This window comes from Dermacentor andersoni, chromosome 4 (genome assembly GCF_023375885.2).
Source record: "Dermacentor andersoni chromosome 4, qqDerAnde1_hic_scaffold, whole genome shotgun sequence".
In the NCBI taxonomy this organism is placed as follows: domain Eukaryota; kingdom Metazoa; phylum Arthropoda; class Arachnida; order Ixodida; family Ixodidae; genus Dermacentor; species Dermacentor andersoni.
In genome coordinates this window covers 129523319-129541369 of record NC_092817.1, presented here as the reverse complement: position 1 = coordinate 129541369, position 18051 = coordinate 129523319, and the positions used below count along the sequence as shown (strand labels likewise).

At 48.9% G+C, this 18051-nt stretch overlaps 1 protein-coding gene across 2 annotated transcripts in view; it reads left to right on the top strand.

Moving 5' to 3' along the window:
• The window catches only part of LOC129386464 (uncharacterized), a 34595-nt gene extending 21212 nt beyond the window's left edge, over nucleotides 1–13383 (top strand). The window contains exons 3-5 of one of the 2 annotated variants that reach the window (XR_008613833.1): nucleotides 10671–10744; nucleotides 12234–12275; nucleotides 13101–13147. Coding sequence is in view for 1 of the 2 variants with exons in the window: in XM_055074440.2 (XP_054930415.1) it covers nucleotides 12234–12275; nucleotides 13101–13351 (293 nt within the window). In the remaining variant the exon portion in view is untranslated. Of the gene's footprint in view, nucleotides 1–10670; nucleotides 10745–12233; nucleotides 12276–13100 lie in introns of both variants that reach the window. The other variant, XM_055074440.2, reaches the window with a different exon arrangement.
• The last annotated feature ends 4668 nt before the right edge of the window (nucleotides 13384–18051 follow it).

The window sequence follows — 18051 nt, the reverse complement described above, 5'->3', positions numbered from 1 at the left end:
GAAAAACTTTATTTTCGTCAGAACGCATGTGCGGACGATTCCGTGCTAGATGGCCATCAGCTCATGGCTGACGGTGACCTGGGTGGCCCACTCCACGGCCCTGGTCTGGACGACCGGGTCTGAGCTGGCCAACACGGCCTCCCACTGCTCGAGAGAAGGATCACGCATAATATCCGCCGGTGGCGGCGCTATGCTACAGCTCCATAACATGTGGTCATAGGTGGCCAGTTCCTGGCACCATTTGCATTCCGGCTGAACGTCCGGGTAGATTTTGTTTAACACGTATGGGTTATTGAAAGATCTCGTCTGCAATCTTCGCCAGACGCTTTCCTGCGCCTTCACCAATTGCTTGTCCGGTGGAGGGTAAATTCTCCGCTCAAGTTTGTAATGGTTAGTAATGTCGTGAAAGGACACCAGCCCATCTCTCGTGGACCTCCCTGGAACGTCCGGCTCACCTGCTCGGCTGACGAAACCTCGAGCATTCATGTGAGCCGCCTCATTCCCAGGGTTCCCAGAGTGGGCCGGTACCCAGACAATTTCCACCTCCGTAGTCCCTCGCCCCGTGGCCCGATTTAGTAATCCTGCCGCTGTGATAGAGATTCTGCCCCTCGCCAAATTTCGGATGGCTGTTTTAGAGTCGCTGAAAATCAGGTCAGCTTCAGTATTACCTATAGCTAGCGCTATCGCCGCCTCCTCTGCAGTTTCTGAGGAGCGGGTTTTGACTGATCCAGAGGTGACTAAGCGTCCCCGCCCGTCCACCACCGCAACTGCAAATGCGTCCTTGTTCTTATACACGGCGACATCTACGTAGACTGCCCCGTTGTACTTCCCGTACTTAGAATGTAAAGCTCTGGCTCTTGCCTTCCTACGGTTCTCGTGATGTATCGGATGCATATTTTTAGGTAAAGGTTTTATGTACAAGCCCTTGTGCATTTCTCGCTTCACCTGAATTTTCATGTCCCCAGCAGGAGGATCAACTCCAATGCCAATCCCTTCCAATATATCCCTCCCTACTTTCGTTTTGGAAAGTCTACTGAGTTGCATCGCCAAGTGTGCCTCCCGCAGTTCTTCCAAGGTGTTGTGCACCCCTAATCCCAGCAGCCTTTCGGTAGAAGTATTGTTAGGCAACCCAAGGGCCGCCTTATACGCCTGTCTAATCATAGCCTCCACCTTGCCTTTCTCCGTCGCGTCCATTTTCATATAAGGCGTCGCATACACTATTCTACTGAGCACAAACGCCTGTACCAGCTTACACAAGTCTTTTTCCTTGACGCCTTGTTTACGATTGGCGATTCTCCTGATAAGTCTCACGGTAGCATTGACAGTATTTTTGAGCCTTTCCAAGGCCTCCCTATTCTTCCTGTTAGTCTGCAGATACAGCCCCAGGATCCTGATCGTTTGGACCTCAGCGACCGGTGCACCCCCCACTTTCACCTTCAGCGGTGGTGGCGGCACATAGTGCCCCGCATGTATCCCTCTTGGTTTATGCCTAAGCACAAAAAGCTCGGACTTGGGCTGAGAGCACGAGAGTCCTGCCTCCCCCGCTAGCTCCTCCACAATATCCACTGCCTGTTGTAAAGTTTCCTCCAATTGTGCGTCGCTTCCCCTTGTTACCCATAGAGTAATGTCATCCGCATAAAATGTATGTTTAAGTCCCGATACCATTGCCAGCCTGGGTGGTATCTTGATCAAGGCGAGATTAAACAAGAACGGCGATAAAACCGACCCTTGTGGTGTCCCCCTGCCCCCCAACGGGAAAGGATCCGATTTAAATTCTCCGACTACCATCTCCGCAGTCCTATACTCCAGAAATGATCTGATGTATCGGAAGGTTCTACCCCCCGGTCCTATGTCCGATAGGTTCCTTAATATTGCCTCATGGGTGACATTGTCAAAGGCCTTTGTGAGGTCGAGCCCCAAGATAGCCTTGGTGCCCGTGCCGCACCCAGGATCAACCACGTCCTTTTTGAGCTGTATCATGACGTCCTGCGTTGATAAATTAGCCCTGAAGCCAATCATCGTTTTAGGTATCAACTCCTTGTCCTCCACATAGCCCTGAAGCCTGTTGAGGACCACATGCTCCATCAATTTGGCCAAGCAGGACGTCAGCGAGATGGGTCGAAGATTCTCAATACAGATCTTCTTCCCTGGTTTAGGAATAAATGTAATCCTAGCATGCTTCCACTCTGCCGGGATCTCCCCGGCCGCCCAATATTTGTTCATCAAGTCCGTGAGCGCCCCCACTGACTTGAAATCCAGGTTCCTCAGCATTTTATTAGTAACCCCGTCCGGACCCGCTGCCGACGTAGTACGAAGCTGCCCCATTGCAAACTCCACCTCCGCCACCGTAAAGTCCGCATCTAATTCGAAGTTTTCCTCTCCCGAGTAATCCGGCAAGAAACCGCCCGCCTCGCCGTTTATGTAACGACTTCGGAGTTATTGAATGAACTCCCCAGTCGTGCCTTGATACTGATGAACTAACCTAGCCATTTGACCCTTCTGCGCCGATTTGGTTGCCGCCGGATCTAAAAGGTGCCTCAACAACTGCCATGTTTTTTTGCATCCGAATTGCCCATTCATCCTGTCACAAATCTGCCCCCATTGTTTGCTTTGCAAGTCCAACGTGTAGGTTTCGATTTCTCGTTCTAGCTTGGCGACCTTCCTACGGAGGACCCCATTATGCTTTTGTTTCTTCCATCTCCGAAGGAGACTCGCATGTGCTTCCCACATGTGTAACAGTCTAGAGTCCGCCGTAAAACCTTCCTCCACCGTCGGAACCTCTTCTGTGGTACCCTTCACGTCCTGCTTGAGCGCCTCAACCCAGGCTCCCAAGTCCTCGATTTCCCCGCTCACTGTGTTTTTCCTGACTTTCCGAAATCTGTCCCAATCCGTCACTCTAGGTCCTTTTACCCTGTCTTTGTGCTTAGCAGCACTAAATACCGTGGAAAGGATATAGTGATCACTGCCCAGTGGCTGTCCCGTATTTACCCACTTTGCATCCCTAATACCTTTAACAAATGTGAGGTCCGCAGAGGTGTCTGTGCTAACGCTGTTGCCTATCCTCGTATGATCTAGCGGGTTGTTCAAGATTGTCCATTGTAGGTCCTGAGCTGCCCGCCAAAGCCTATTTCCCTTTGGAGCGGCTCGGATGTAGCCCCACTCCGGATGAGGCGTGTTGAAATCTCCAACCACGATGAGTTGAGCCCTAGCCGCTAGCCGTTGCGTCTTTATCAAAAGGTCTGGCAAGCCCAGCCCTTTATCTTTAGGAGAAGAATATACATTAAGTACAAAGAGACTCTTATCGTCCTTTCTTTTGGGCAGAACCTCTAGCAGGACGTAGTCCTCTCTGCTGCTATCTATGGTATGCTGAATCGCCGTGGCGTTGCGATGGACTAGCACGGCCGTGAAGACGCTCGACACACCCCCCCGATCAATCTCTGGCGGTGTAAATGCCTTAAATCCCGGTAATTTCACCCAGCCACTAGCCTCTTGCAAAGCTATAATGTCAGGTTTAGTGTCCAAATTTTGTATGTGCAATTGCAGGTTCCCCCGCTTGCGACGGAAGCCCCTGCAGTTCCACTGCCAAACCTCAATTTGCTGGCGAGGGGCCATGATTAGGCACTAGGTTCACTAACATCGGCGCTTGGCCGACAGCGGGAGACAATCTAGCCTGTAGCGTAGCATTGAGCTGTTGAAACATGCCCATAACCTGTGTTTGGAAAGCCCGCATGTCATTGGTGAAGGCGTCAAGACGCTCCTCAATCTTGTCTAGTCTGGCTTCGATCCTGTCGACCCGAGCTTCCAACCTATCCTGTCTTTCCTCCAGTTTTCCTATTCTGTCCGCAAGGGCAGACATTTCCCCCCTAAGACTAGTGACTTTAACGACTGGCTGCGGCGTGTCCGCCGTTGAAGTTTCTGCCACTCTTTTTGCATTAGCTCCCTCATCCGCCGATGGCGGCCTCTTAAGCTGCCCCCGGTTCTCCACCTCCATAGCTGTGCTCTCGCTCTCGCGAGAAGCAGTCGCCTGTGCTGCTTTCAGTGGGGCCTGGACCACCGGCGTCTGTACCCTTTGTCCTTTGTCGCTTTTAAGCGCGCGTTCCATCTCTGCCATCCTGACTTCCATCTTTTTAATCGTCTCAGCCTGCTGCTGCACCTGCCTTTGTAGCTCCTTCTCTCGAGCAGTCTCACTCTGGGAGGCCACGTAGGGCCAGCTCACCTTTTTTCTCGTGGCACTGGGACTTCTTCCATGACTGGAACCCTGTTCTCCTTTGCCACGCTCGGGTCCGGGCAGTGGTGGGAAGGAAGTGGACCGGTCCCTGCTCTTGTTATCGTCTCTCGCACCGCTGCATGACCGCTTCCTGGGCCTCGAACGCCGCTCCTCCTTGTCAGTTTGGCCGTTGTCCTCGCTGCCCTGCTGCAGGCCCGTCGGCTGCTTACGGGCTAGACGAAACTTGCAGTTCCGGCTCCCCGTGTTGTGCGCCCCATGGCACACGATGCAGTCCGGAGTGCAGGTCAGCGGCTCTCCGTCCGGTGGCGCAGGATGATCCTTTCCGCAACGGCGACACAGATTAGTCTTCGGACGATAACAAACGTCCGCCCGATGTCCCACTCGTCTGCAGTTATAGCAGGTCTCGACTAACTCTCTGTACGGAATCACCGCGTACCAACAGTTCCAGTATATAACCTGCCAGGGAACATGCTTCCCCCCGAACGTTATCTGAATCGCCTTCGACTTTCCCAAAGGTCTGGCATCCAGAATTTCTATGCCGTCATTCCTCTACAAGAATCCCACCCGAACTTCTGCCAGTGGGCATCCGTTGTACGCGTTGTAAATGACTCCGCGCACAGAATTCTCCGGCGCCGCCACGTACGCCGAAATCTCAAGGTCATGACCGCTCAGCTTGAGCGTCTTTACATTCGCATATGCCCCACAGCGATGCATACACGGCGTGCTCACCGTCATCGTGTTATTTGTCTCGTTGACCCGTACCAGGTCTTCCTCCGCCGCAGTCGCATTCGTCAGCTCCGCTGCCGCTCTCAAGGCATATCCGAGTTCCCTCGACGTCACCATACTCAAGTCCCAATTCTTGGGTCGGCACACAACCTTGAAGTCCTTGGGTGGCATCTTCAGAAACGGTCCCCGTTTCTTCCACACCGGCGCTTTCCCGCGCTTGACTTGTTCTGCTCCGTGCGTCTGGCGCCCGTCGCTGCCCGCCTGCTTCTCGCTAGGCCTACTCTCGGTATGGTTCCCGTATACAGATTTCTTGAATCGATCTTGAGCCCGCAAAACCCAGGCCCATTCTCCCGCCTCGAACTCTTCGGGCGTTATAGTCTCTCCCTCAACGGAGTACTCCATTGTCTTCAGCCTCACAGAGGCCCACAACCACAAGTCACCGCCCCGGAGCCCGGTGCCGTCGGCGGCGGCTCGGCCTAATGATGAGGCTTAACTTTGCCGCGCGGTGGTTGAGCACGAAAAGCGAGGGAAGAAACCCCTAAAAAGGGGGCAAACTTGCCGAAATTAGGTGTCCGCAGGGAGAGGGCAACTTCCTGTGGACAATCCCACCAAAAGCAAGTCCACAGCACAGGGAGTTCCACCGAAAAACGGTCTCAAAGCGGGAGCCCATGCGGAGCACGTCCGCTATCTTCGACTTCGTCGTCTTCCCCCCAGTACGGTGAAGAAATCTGCTGAAGGTAGGCAACGCTATTCGCTTTGAAAGCAAACAAAGTAACCTCCAAAGAAGGAGGAGCGCGTTTCATTTGGCTTTCCATACAACGCTGCGGGTTACCGCCCGATGCTTGGGTCGGTGGTTACCTAAATTTGACGTCAGGAGATTGGAATAACAACAGATTGTAATATTTTTACGCTAGAGGGCCCTATAGGTTGCTCATGTATATTGCAAACGTCTAGTGCTCGACGCACATTTCCACATATCTCGTTTATAATAGCAACCATACGGTCAAAGAAAGAGAGCGAGGGATTTTACTTCTGCGGATATAAATATTCATACGATTGTATTCCTGGTATAAGATTACTCCCTGCGTGAGTTACGTTCACATAGAGCACCTACATACTGATTCGAAAAAGAAATATCAGCTCTAGATCTCACTTTGGAAGAGCTGATGAAGGGCTTTCGTCTGTGCAAAATCTGTGACGCTCGTCTCAGACTCAATTTTAACTTGTTTGCCGCACGAGACAGAGTTAAGTATTTTATACTCTGCCTCTGCAATCTGGCCAAGAAATGCTTAAGGACAAGGGAACTTCGTCACCGTCGCAAGTGGAATGGCTCTACGGCATTCAGTAATCTGGAACTCTCTATGGTGTCATGACGAAGACGGTTTCCAGGGGACGTATTCTGCGACGACAACTTTAGGCGATAGCATCGCCGTAAGCCACGCGCTCATTTGATGATTGAGCAAAATAAGATGTGCTCATTGGCTGGTCGAGCACCATGCCACGCGAAGGCGTTAGTATCGCCGAAGTGGGCGTCGCAGAATAGGACCCCAGTGCCGCGCATTTGTAGAGACGACTTTTCCCGGTACTAATACCATTCGGCGCTTTTCGCGTTCGTGAGCCGCCTTATTCGACGCTGCCCCCAGGTACGAACAAACGCGAAAAGCGAGAAAAGCATTAACACTGGGAAAAGGCGTCGCTAAACAATCGTGGCCCTGTTTAAATGCAGTGACAAATTCGCAGCATTTATACTAGATTACTGCCGCAGCAGTTAATTCTTCCGTCCACTCCAAATCTGTTGTGTCGGCGATAGCGCGCCTTATAAGCAGGCTGCTGTTAGTGCGCATGTGCGCACAAGTGCTCATAATGCCGTGCTATGAGCGCTAACCGCTTATTTCTGATGTAACCATGCTGCTGATGAAACCAGCTTCGGGTAATAAACACCGTTTCCCCTTGGAACCCATGCCTGATCAATCACTGGCAAGAACATTAGAAACTCCAAGAGCTTCTGGAAGGTGCACGTCACCCACGGGTTTCACTGATTCAATCCGTTTGTATGCCATTTGGCTGGTTTGAGTGCTGTTCGAATTTTCGCTGCAGCATAAACGTACTCATCTGGTTGCTAATATTTGCTCCTGTTATGCTGTTTTCCTTAGGCAAACAGCCTGAACCTCTAATAGCAAAGCCCTTCCTTTCATGTTATTGTGCAAAATTTACCTTCAAATTGCTTTTTTTTTATTCTTGTAAATAACCATGGTCTGATTTGTTTCCGTTCTTTCCATCCAGTTCACTCCTTCTGCCCTTTGCACTTTCTTTCCTCGCCCACTGGTTGCATGTTTACACTTTCACTTACCCTGTACCTGGTCGCTGATTTTCGTGGCCTCCTCCTGTATTCTGTCTGCAGACTGCTCAGGTACTGTTCGTGGACTTTAGCCACCCACTTATTTCTAACCACGTACCGGGGTCTTTCTTCAAAAGTAAGCTTGTTCTGCGTTTCTGTTACTTCAAAACAGGCCCGAGCCATGTATACCGGCGGTGCCTCATTCGTGCTTTCAATCTGGGCTCCCAAATCCAACCGGCCAAACGATCTTTGGTTAACTGGCAACCACAAGATGTCCAATTTTAAGAACAGAACGGCGTTTGTGAATGTCAGCGCTAACACACACACACACACACACAATTACGCCCACAAAGTTTTGTCTTTGTTTGCAAACTTTGATTTTAGAAAGCTTCAAAAGCATCAAGAGTGATTGTGTGGCACTTAACATGCGCGGCATACTTTGGCACGAGCGCAAAATGTGTCGCGCTTGTAAGCTGGAGTTCCGTTGCAGGCGCATCACCGCTGTGAAAGACTTCCTGAGAAGTAGCGATGAATGTGATCGAAACGTTCCTTAAACGTATTCGTGGGAGTTAAAAAGTGAGAATGCAATGTATGGCGAACAGCGACTCCTACCGTAGCAAGGTAAGATATCGGTGTTTCAGGCGCCATCTGCTGTCAGAGGTGGTACCTGGCTGTTTAAGCCATTGAGGTGTAGTTTCTTCACGCGGCAGTAGAGCTAATCGTTGATGTGATGATAGGAAAGCTTGCGCCGCAGCGTACGACATATCAAAAGATATAACTCCTCCGCGGCTACACAAAAGGAGAATATCTCCAGACAAACACAGAGTGGCAATTTTTCAGTTTCCTTGGAAGACTGCAATTCCCTTGGCTACTCTTACCAGACAGCCATAGAAGAGCGTATGGTGTTACGATCGGCCTGCAGGCGTACTGAAATGCAAACGCTTCCCAGCCCTCTGCAGTTATTTCGATCGACCTGCAGGGGTGGTGATCTTCTGAGAAGCGACCTTCAAACCCTTCTCGGCCCGCTGCGACGAGTCCCTTTGTAAAGCCAACAATGCGCTTCCTCAGACAGCCCAACGGCGCCGACAAGTCTAGCAACGTTCGGCGGACCGAGTATTGTTAGTTGGTTCGCAGTCACCTTCACGGTCTACTTGGAGCAAGGGAACTCCTGGAAAAGGATCTTTTGCGGTGCTTTCTCACGGGCCCCAGAAATCGTCACAGTCAATGGACAGACGCGCCGTCTAACTGCGGGGTCAGCTCTGAAATCAAGAGGTGCCTGCTTGGGTCAAGCCTATCAAACCCTGTCTACGAGAACCCTCTCACCTTTGGTGTGTTCAGTGAAACCAAAGTGTGGAACGGAAAGTGGGAACCTTCCCCCTCAAAGGCGGGTCGACTACAATGACTTTGGACGCTCCCATCGGACAAAGGTTGAACGGCAATTTTCCCTCACCTAGGGATCTAGGGAGGACAGAGGGTTTTGAAGCAGCCGTTTCCGGCTGTTCGGTGTGCTTTCTTTTTCAGTCATGCTAGCCTGAATAAATGTAACGTTCTACACCCTTCATGTAGATTTGTTAAATAAATCCCATATTCCTTGTTCTCGATGGGAACAAGTCCCTTCAACAACGTCCTTACCGTCGATGAGGCGGACGGCGTCAAGGGCCAGCTACCGCTTAATTCCTGCCCGACCCCAACTGGTACAATGGGCACTTGCGCACGTTCCATGCAGGTGGTGAAACAATCTCGACTGCGTGAGGTGGATCTCCACTGCAAGAGTCAGGAAACGACGACGGAGGCAGGCATTGTGATTATTAAAAAAGTAGAAAAGACAATATTCACTTCATTGGTACATGGTTGTGGCTCTATCCGAGTCTCGAGCAGTTCTGCTTAACACGGGGCCAGCACGGTCTTAACTAACCCCTCACTATCTTGTGGCCGTCGATGTCTTCTGGGAAAACTGGGGAACTTCAGGAAGTATCAGTCACTTCGGCAGGTTCTGCAGTCGACGAGCGCCTACCCTTCCGGTCTTCTTCACTCGTCCTTCCCTTTATGTCTGCTCAGGGCAGAAACGAGCGATGCTTTTTCTGGGAAAAGGGAAATGATGTCGACAAAGGAACGCCGGTGTGAACGTTTCTCACACTTGACAGGTAGAACACAACCTGCATAACACGGGGGGCAAGACAACCTTAAATAATCCCTCGTGGTCTTGTGGGCATCGACGTTTTAGAAAATTTGGTGAACTTGTGGAAGTACCAGTGCCTTCGTCAGGTTCTACATTCGACGAGCTCCTGCCCTATGGGCCTTCTTCTATTTGTCCTTCCCTTTGTGTATGCTCAGGGCACAAATGGGAACGCTTTTTGGGGGAAGAGGGCAATTATGTCGACATGCAAACGCCCGCTTCAACGTTTCTCCCACTCGACAGGTCGGTCATTTCTCGCCTAACGCAGCGGCCAAGAGGGCCTCCAATTACCCCTTGGGGTCTTGTGGTAGTCGATGTCTTCTTGTAAAACATCCGGAACCTGTTGATGTACCAGTACCTTCGTTAGGTTCTGCAGTCGACGAGCTGATGACCTTGGGGTCTTCTTCTCTTCGTCCTTCCGTTTGTGTCTGCTCAGAGCGTAAAATGACGCTTTTATGGGAAGAGGACAATTATCTTGTCATGAGGACGCACACCTTAACGTTTTTCACACTTGACAACTCGATCAAAGCAGTGGTTTCTGCAACAATATGATTGCGTTATTTCGAGATGCTTACTTTATGCTGTACAGGTACAGGCGCGCAAGTTAACCATGAACCTGCGTTGTGATATTTGGTGCTGGTGCCATGTCGAAAACATGTTAGTCCGGCACACGAACCATGAAATTCTATGCTAGTGAGTTTCTGCACACCTGAGGACGCCATAACTGCTGAACAAGGTCACATATTAGCCTGGTTTGGTGTTTACTCCTTATGAATCAAGGGAATTCAGCGTTCGAGTACACTTATAGCTAACTTGCTGGCGGTCAACGACGGCAGGAGACTGGCTACCAGGAAAATTCTCACTGAATCAGGAGCCGTGTGCACTGCCTTGCTTGAGGAAGCTATTTATTAGCGCCACTGAAACACTACGTATGGGCAGCTCGTCAAATAGCGTACCGTAACATTGCATAACGTACGTGCTAGTAACAAGATAAGCTACAGCGTGCGCGCACTCAATCAAGCATATTTAAAAATGTACGTGACGCTTTATGGTGGCCCGCATACGCATTCCAAAGCATTTTACTTAGGGGTCTCTGCTAGGTGAGGCGATTTAATCTCGGAATTCATACTTTCGTAGCATACACGAAAAGTGGCATTGTTTTTATAAGCCTGGCGGTTTTTTTCAAAATATCTTCATTGTAGACATTTGAAGAACTCATATTTGTTCAACTTAGACGCTGTTGATGGATAAACTGGTTGGCATCGCTGCGGCACAGGTGAGCGGTAACCTAATATTGCGTTGTGAAAACTCTAATGTGAAGAACCGTAGTGTGCTCCTAAAAGTGAGAATACAAAAATACGATTTCGCGGATAAAGCGCGATTTGTAACTAGTGAAAACCGGCGGGTTCTTGGTGGTGCTATGGCAGATCAAAAATGATATACATAATATTATTAAAGTCACGGTAACTTTTCTTTCCCGCTTTTGCACAACATTTGTACAACATTTGTTAGGCTCTGTGTCCACGTGTTTACCTTCTTTTTCATGACATCGCGAAACCTGCACCGGAGAAACGTAATCAAAACTGCTTGCAGAAACGCAATAATGTAATTTATTTAATAACCTTTGAGTGTTGGCGCCATCTTTTTCCTGGCATTTTAGCGTCCACAAACTTTATTTAAAGGAAGAAACAAGACGGTGTAATTCTGATGTTAGTCCTCAATTATCTATGTTGTGTTCAAAGCATCATGCATCGTACGCTTAGCTTGATGCCTCAAGCTGTCGATCAAAGCATTGAAAACTGAAATCAAGATTCAGCTGGGTTTTTGTTATGCTGGAGGAAAACTTGAGCTGTATATAGTTCAATGAACGAAATATTAGCTGTTTACTTTATATAACCATCCAGTTTGGCGTTAAAAAGTAGTTCGTTTATCTTATACAGTGCTCTGCCCGGCCTGAAGCAGAAGCGAACGAGTACAGCCAATCTTAATTTAGGTCGAACGAAATGTGTTTAATAAGGATAAGGAGATCGATCGGGAGTATTCGACAAGAATGTTTAGAACACGGGAAGGTTGGTCAGATAAAGTCTGAATCTGGTCAAACAAACAGCAGACGCCAAAAAAGGGACTAGGTAGATTCGACAAATTGTGGTGAACCACGGAAGTCGCTTTGCAAGTGCCGTGCATAGAATTTATTTCAATGCGTATTTTAAGGTTGCGTGAATCAAGACGGCGGAGTCTCATAGGAAAGGAAATACGCGTCGTGTGAGCTCTTCGTGTACTAGCATTGCCTAGCACCACGGTTCTATAGATGTGTCAAGGTGTGTCGAGTTCTCAACGTTATCCCCTTGGTTTGAAGGAATTAGCATCATCACGCACCGGATTTGTACGGTTAGCAAACGCCCAGTGCCTCGCCAAATTATCTTTAAATGGCGATACGGAAAATTTGCATAAAATATTCGTTGCACTGTGTACATGTTCAGGCTATAAAGTGCCTTGCTTTTTTTGTGTTACGTAACAAATAGGCTCGGCGTCACTGATTCCAAAGCTTCTGTAACTTACACTGCCTTTTAACTAACAGTCCCTACATATCTTTGTCTCTGAAGAGGATCAGTCTTCTGGACGCAATAATATTATGTGATAGTAACTTCTTCGTGCTATGCATTTACCTTTCCCTTTCTAGTGATTGTCTGACTTTCTTTAAGTCACCAAATGCTGACTTTTTCGACGCAGCACATGTAAAGTATGTATGTTTTATTTATGTTTAGCTCCCAGTCCCGAAGAAGAAGGCCCAGACACTGGATATAACGGTGAGTATAGCCTACTATCCCGTTTTGATGGCAGCATTCATCCAATTGTAACACTTAACTGGTGAAGACGATGTTCTTCAGATCGGGTTATTGTAGAACTTCCAGCGCTTCATAGCTGCGGTGCGTTCGCCCTCAGTGCAATTTTGGCACATTTGCTTCTTTTACATTTAGGAAATGCAATAGTTGCACTCTTTTCGGAGATTGTTTTTTTTTTGTTTGTTTGCATGCTGAACTTTGTACAATCATCTCAAGTCGAAAGGAGACAGTAAAACGTACAACACTACGGTTGATCTCCAGGAAGAAATATTTTGTGATCGTCGGTTGTATTCTGGTATATCTCCCAGTGCAAATATATTTTTCATCTGAGAATTTCATGGCACATAAATAGCTACAGTGCGGGATGCCAGCGCCTAGTGTTTCTTATTAAAACTCATGAGCAGATATCTAGTAAGGATGCCTTTAAGAGGTGGAGATGCAGTGCAATTTTATGTGAATATTCGTGTGACTATGTTGCCAAACATGCGATTAGGCGTCTCAAGAAAGTTTGTTGTCAATTATCACAGGGATTTACATGTTTGTGTGTTTTTGGCTGTAATGAAGATGAGAAAAAGGTTGGATGAAAGGAACAATGTAGTATCGACGCCAAATGACACGTGAATAGCGGAGCGCATAAGTGAAGGTATAGTGCGCACCGTCCAGTCATCACCATCGACAGGCGCGCTCATCCATTTTCAACGCACTGCGCGACGATACTCCCCCCTAAACGTAGTTTAGAAATGTATATTTCACACAGCCTCGAAAATGTATGCTCTTTGTTGTCTTTAGGAACTGGCATCTCGGGTTCCCCAAGTTTCATTGATATCCTGACCGTAAACCTAAAGTGCGGTGTTTGCAAATGCGGATTTCCTTCGACCATTGAGCAATATGGACGTGAAATGGGCTGCACTCAAGAGGTGAAAAAATTAAGTTGTTCTTGCCCGCCCAATATCTGCTCCATGGACCAGATTGCGACGTGTCTAAAAAATTGGGCCAGCGGTAAATGCAAGTGGGAAAACTTTTTCATCGTTTGCCCCTAATCTCGCAATAAAGGCCTCGTTATCAAACTGTGCCCTTGTGGTGTGTTTGTTCTCTGCTTCCATGCCGAATTTTTCTAGCAATATGACACAGATACGGAGCCATCGCCCGCTCTTTAAAGTCAGAAATATATTCCTGCCAAGGACGTTTCAGTTCGATAAAGAATATTTAGCATGTCTTTAGCGTCTTTTTATGGTTACACATTGGCTTAGTGCGCAGTGAGGACGTGCGGTTTCTGTCACCCCAGACGGGAGCGCGTGTACTTCGGAGACCACAGCAAAAAATACTACAGCAGAGAAAGTTTTGCGCTTCCGCAAACAGGAAGGTATTCGCAAGAACCTCCACTTTCAGTTGTCCGGGCCGCGTCTCTTTCCGCAATAAGTGAACTTGAGGAATTGCAGAAATGAGCAGATTTTCTTTCTTTTGTATGCGATGAAAAACCAGTTTCATTCCACACAATGTACTCCCCTCAACAAATAGATGGATCTGGCGTGATTGAACAGCAGTGTTTTCGATTCGTAGGGTCAAAAGAAACTTTCGCTGAAATGTATACTAAAATCATGGCCCTCGCCTGCAAACTTGATGTTCCCTTTAGGCTGTTGAACATTTAGGGGCTCAATTATAGGCGGGGATAACAGAACTACGCAAATTGCAACGTTTCAGAAACAATTGCAATATTTTATGTGCACAATACATTTCATTACACTCTGCGAACGTCATACCAGTTAATAACGTAGTAGTAGCCGCATACCGGCCAATATGCCAAACAATAGGTTTTAACCAAGTGACTTTTCTTTCGAGTGCCCTGCTAGTAGTCAAAAGCTCTCGTTCTTTCTGATTGCGCACACGCTTGTTTTTTTTTTCCTTGGCAGGTGTGGTCTTTCAACAAAAACAATACTGCGTGCCGGGACGCCCATTTTATCATACCGTGCAAGCGGCTTGAGTTTCTATATAGACCTGGTCATAAAAATATTCTTCATTGCTTCACTTTGGAGAAGTGGACGTGATCATATCGACTTCTGAAAACCTCCATGCCTTTCTATATAGTTGTCGGGGTAACGTCCCAGAATGTAGGAATATAAAATCGGTTAGCTCTAACTCAGTTGCGGCAACTGAGGAAATTGTAGTTGCAGAAGTTGTTCTTTTCATTGTTGCTTCAAGGAGTTGCCTTTTCGAAGCATTCGCTAGGTGTTTCGACGAGTGTCGCCTGCTCATCTCGAGTTACCTATCACTTGAACTGCGCGGTATGCCATACACTAGTGTGCCGACATCCGTGAAATACGTCGGCTGCAATAAAAGGGCAAGTTTCGTGTTTTTCGACAAGAATTAGAGGCCTGGGGCCGTATTCTAGTATGGTTCACTTTGGAACCGGTTCGGTCTGGCTGTTACGTCAAGGTGATGTCACTCGGAGAAAGAGTGAAATGTCGCGGCGCAAGGTAGACCAATGAACGTGCACCGTTCTGTCGTAAGGTCACGTCATAATTTTTGTTTGCACTTTGGGGACGATATAATACCTAAAAGATTTTGCTAGTTCGGTAAAAAAATATTGGTTTGTGTACAACACTTGCTCATTTATATTTCCAGTAATAACTCAGCTTCTGAAGCATAGCGCTAGTAGCTTTATTATTATTGCTTATTATTGCTTATTAATTATTATTGCTTTATTTATTTATTTTTCGCTAGGTTGTGCGCCATAATTTAAGTAATCAAACGGTTCCCTGTGTGTAGGCCGCGGCTCTAATAGGATCTCGTTTAGCCGTGGCTCAGCTTCTTCGGGTGGGCGATTGCGATGATAGTTCCGTCCACGCATCCCTCAACTTCGAGAAACTTGCTGTGGTCAAGGAAACCTTCTAGACTGCGGCTTTCTCCTGCAGCATGGAGAGAAATCTCGCACCTCTTTTTCTTTTCCCTGAGCCGTAATGACCCTAGCGACGGCGGTAATGATGCCACTGAGCGACGGTTTCGACAACCCAATAGCTTCTACATTCCAGACGCTCCGCTGAAAACAACCAGTAGCTAAAGAATAAAAGGAAGAAACGCAGCTTGCACAACACTCGCGTCGCAGTGTCAACGCTACTAAATGTTGTGGTCCGCGATATGCTGCCTCATCGCAAATTCATCGCATCCTGTTTTTGGGGCGTCTAAACTGCCTTCGCAACTCGCCTTCGCTCATGCCGTATGCGTCGCCCCGTTGCCTCTCGTCACGTCGCTATCTTAGGCCAACGCTCGCCGGCATCTGTCTCATCGCGCCGGCCAGCTTGAGACAGGCAGACAGCCACGGTTGCCCTAGCAACCATCAAGATCATGGTCGCCACCGCGCCCGACCCTCAAGCGAACCACTTCGCGGTTCCACTCGTAGCAGACGACGGGTTTCTTTCCAGATGATTGACAACCTGTGTGACGACAACAAAATTTGTTGTCACGGCCACCAGTCACAACGAAGCGCTGACCAATGGCGTTCGTGAGAGCAAACTGGTTCCAAAGTGAACCGTTACAGAATACGGCCCCTGGATGTGATAACTACTGCGACCTCTGTCAGTGCTCCATGTCTTATTCAAAGTGAAAGTAGGCTCTGCCGAGAATTTTACGCCGTGGAGGCTTCAATGAACGGAACAGCCGCTCCCGCCATTCACGCCTACCGACGGATATTGGCAAGCTTCTATGAAGTCTTCTTGCCGCAGTCGATTTCTACGAACACGTGATAGTTAGACAGGTCCGCACGATGTGCGAACAGATCGTCCCCTTCAGCAGACAAGACGTCGTAAGCAGACTATGGCGGTCTAAGGCGACATGCTGGAAATAAGCGCGAGGTCTATTGCTCGCGAAAGAGCACACGTGAAAAGCGCAGCGGAACACTTTGCATATGCGGCTTGTGTCCAAGCTAAGTATGGACAGCTGGGCTAGTTGGTTATGATTAGCATTATGAAACATAGTTCCAGCGCACATTTGGACAAGGACGAGGAGAGAAAGACGTTCGGCGTTCGTGTTGTCTTTCTCTCCTCGTCCTTGTCCAAATGTGCGCTGGAACTATGTTTTATATGTCCAAGCTAAGAGCGGGACGTTCAAGTCGGAGCAAGCAAGCTGGAAAGGAGGTGCCGGCATCATCCGGTGACTTGGTAACGGTGCGGTGGAAGCAATTCGTGAACCGTACCGCGAAATGATTGCACACATAGCTGCCAGGTATCACCTTCTTAAGTAGGACACGCGCTCAGTTGATCCAGTATCACTCTCTGAATTGCGTTAGCTGGCCGCGTACCCCTCAATGCGGGAGCTGGTGAAAAGTTATCACGTCTGCCAGCGTTGAGCAATAGTAATTTCTGAGTGTATTATTGAGTGATTCAGTCGATGCGGTAAGTCCATGAATGGCAAACATCAAATGACTCTGAGAATGCCATCGGTGTCTCTGAATGAGTTGAGGTCGGGATACGGGCCATGGATTCCTCTGGTTACCATCGTGCTATAGAGTCTGGTTCTGTCAAGGGCCGGGATCGTGAATGGAGTTAATCCAATAGTGCTCGGCACGTAGTACTTCTGTTACTGTCAGTTAGCCAATATTTATAGGTTCAGGCAGCGGCCCGTAAGTCTAAACACCCAAGCTCTGATCCTCAAAAGGCGCTGAAGCTAGCTGAAACTCTCAAAGTCCATTATTAGACTGAATAATTTTGTGGCCATTGCTGCATGAACTGCTGCAATCTCAATTTCTTTCACGATCGCTGAAGTGTGAACTCCTCAAAAGGGCACCGTCCGTGTAACCAGTTAGCACCATGGCACACATGGAGCTAGAAGTCACCGCGCGCTCCGTGGCCAGAGGCTGCCACCAAGGCATTTAATTTCATTAAATGCCGCGGCGCTGCTATCTCCGTCGGGTGCCTGCCTGCTTTGAGGGTGCACCGAATGAAGCCAATGTTCGCTCTAACTCTCGCGGTGCCGCGTCCCACGCTTGATAAATTTCAAGTGCGGAGTTCGGCTGTTTCACACCTGACGGTGAGTTGGAAAGAGGGTTCGTCAGCGCGCACTTGCCTTCCTCCCCGCGCCAGCTCGCGTTCGGCCGTTCGGCTCAGCGCACGGAACGTATGCCTGGCAGTGCCCGATTTGGTTTCACGCTTTACGTTCATGTGCGCTTCACGCCCGTGTGGGCCCCGCTACCATGCCTAGCGTTTGAAAGGACGGCGTCCGTGCATGCCGGTTCTCAACGGAAGACGCCATAACAAGGCATTGGTGCTTACGAGTAGCAAGAAAGAGCCACCACTTTGTTGGTGTCGATGCCCGTCGTGACTAATGTTCCGTTCTCGTTTAAGGCGAAAGCGTTACTAGGCTCACATTGCAGAAACTGTCCAAACCTGCCAGCCGTGACCGGAAGCCGACCGCCGCCACCGTGCCAAGAACTACGGCATCACGGCAAATGAAGCAAAATGGAAGCGCCCTGCTGTGCACTGACCATCACCTGCGAAACAGCCGATCGCCGCACTTGAAATTTATCAGGCACGTGACTTGGCCGCACGAGAGTGAGGGCAAAGATTGGCATCATTCGGTGCACCCTCAAAGCAGGTGCCCGGTTGAAATAGCAGCTCCGCGGCGTGGGCCCGCAGTCGATCTGGCGCCTGGAGCCGTTGGCCGCGTATTTTTCATTGCGATTGCACTTTTAGGTACACCTACGCTTCACTCATTGTACCGCGTGCAATCTGGAGGAGGTGCTGGGTAG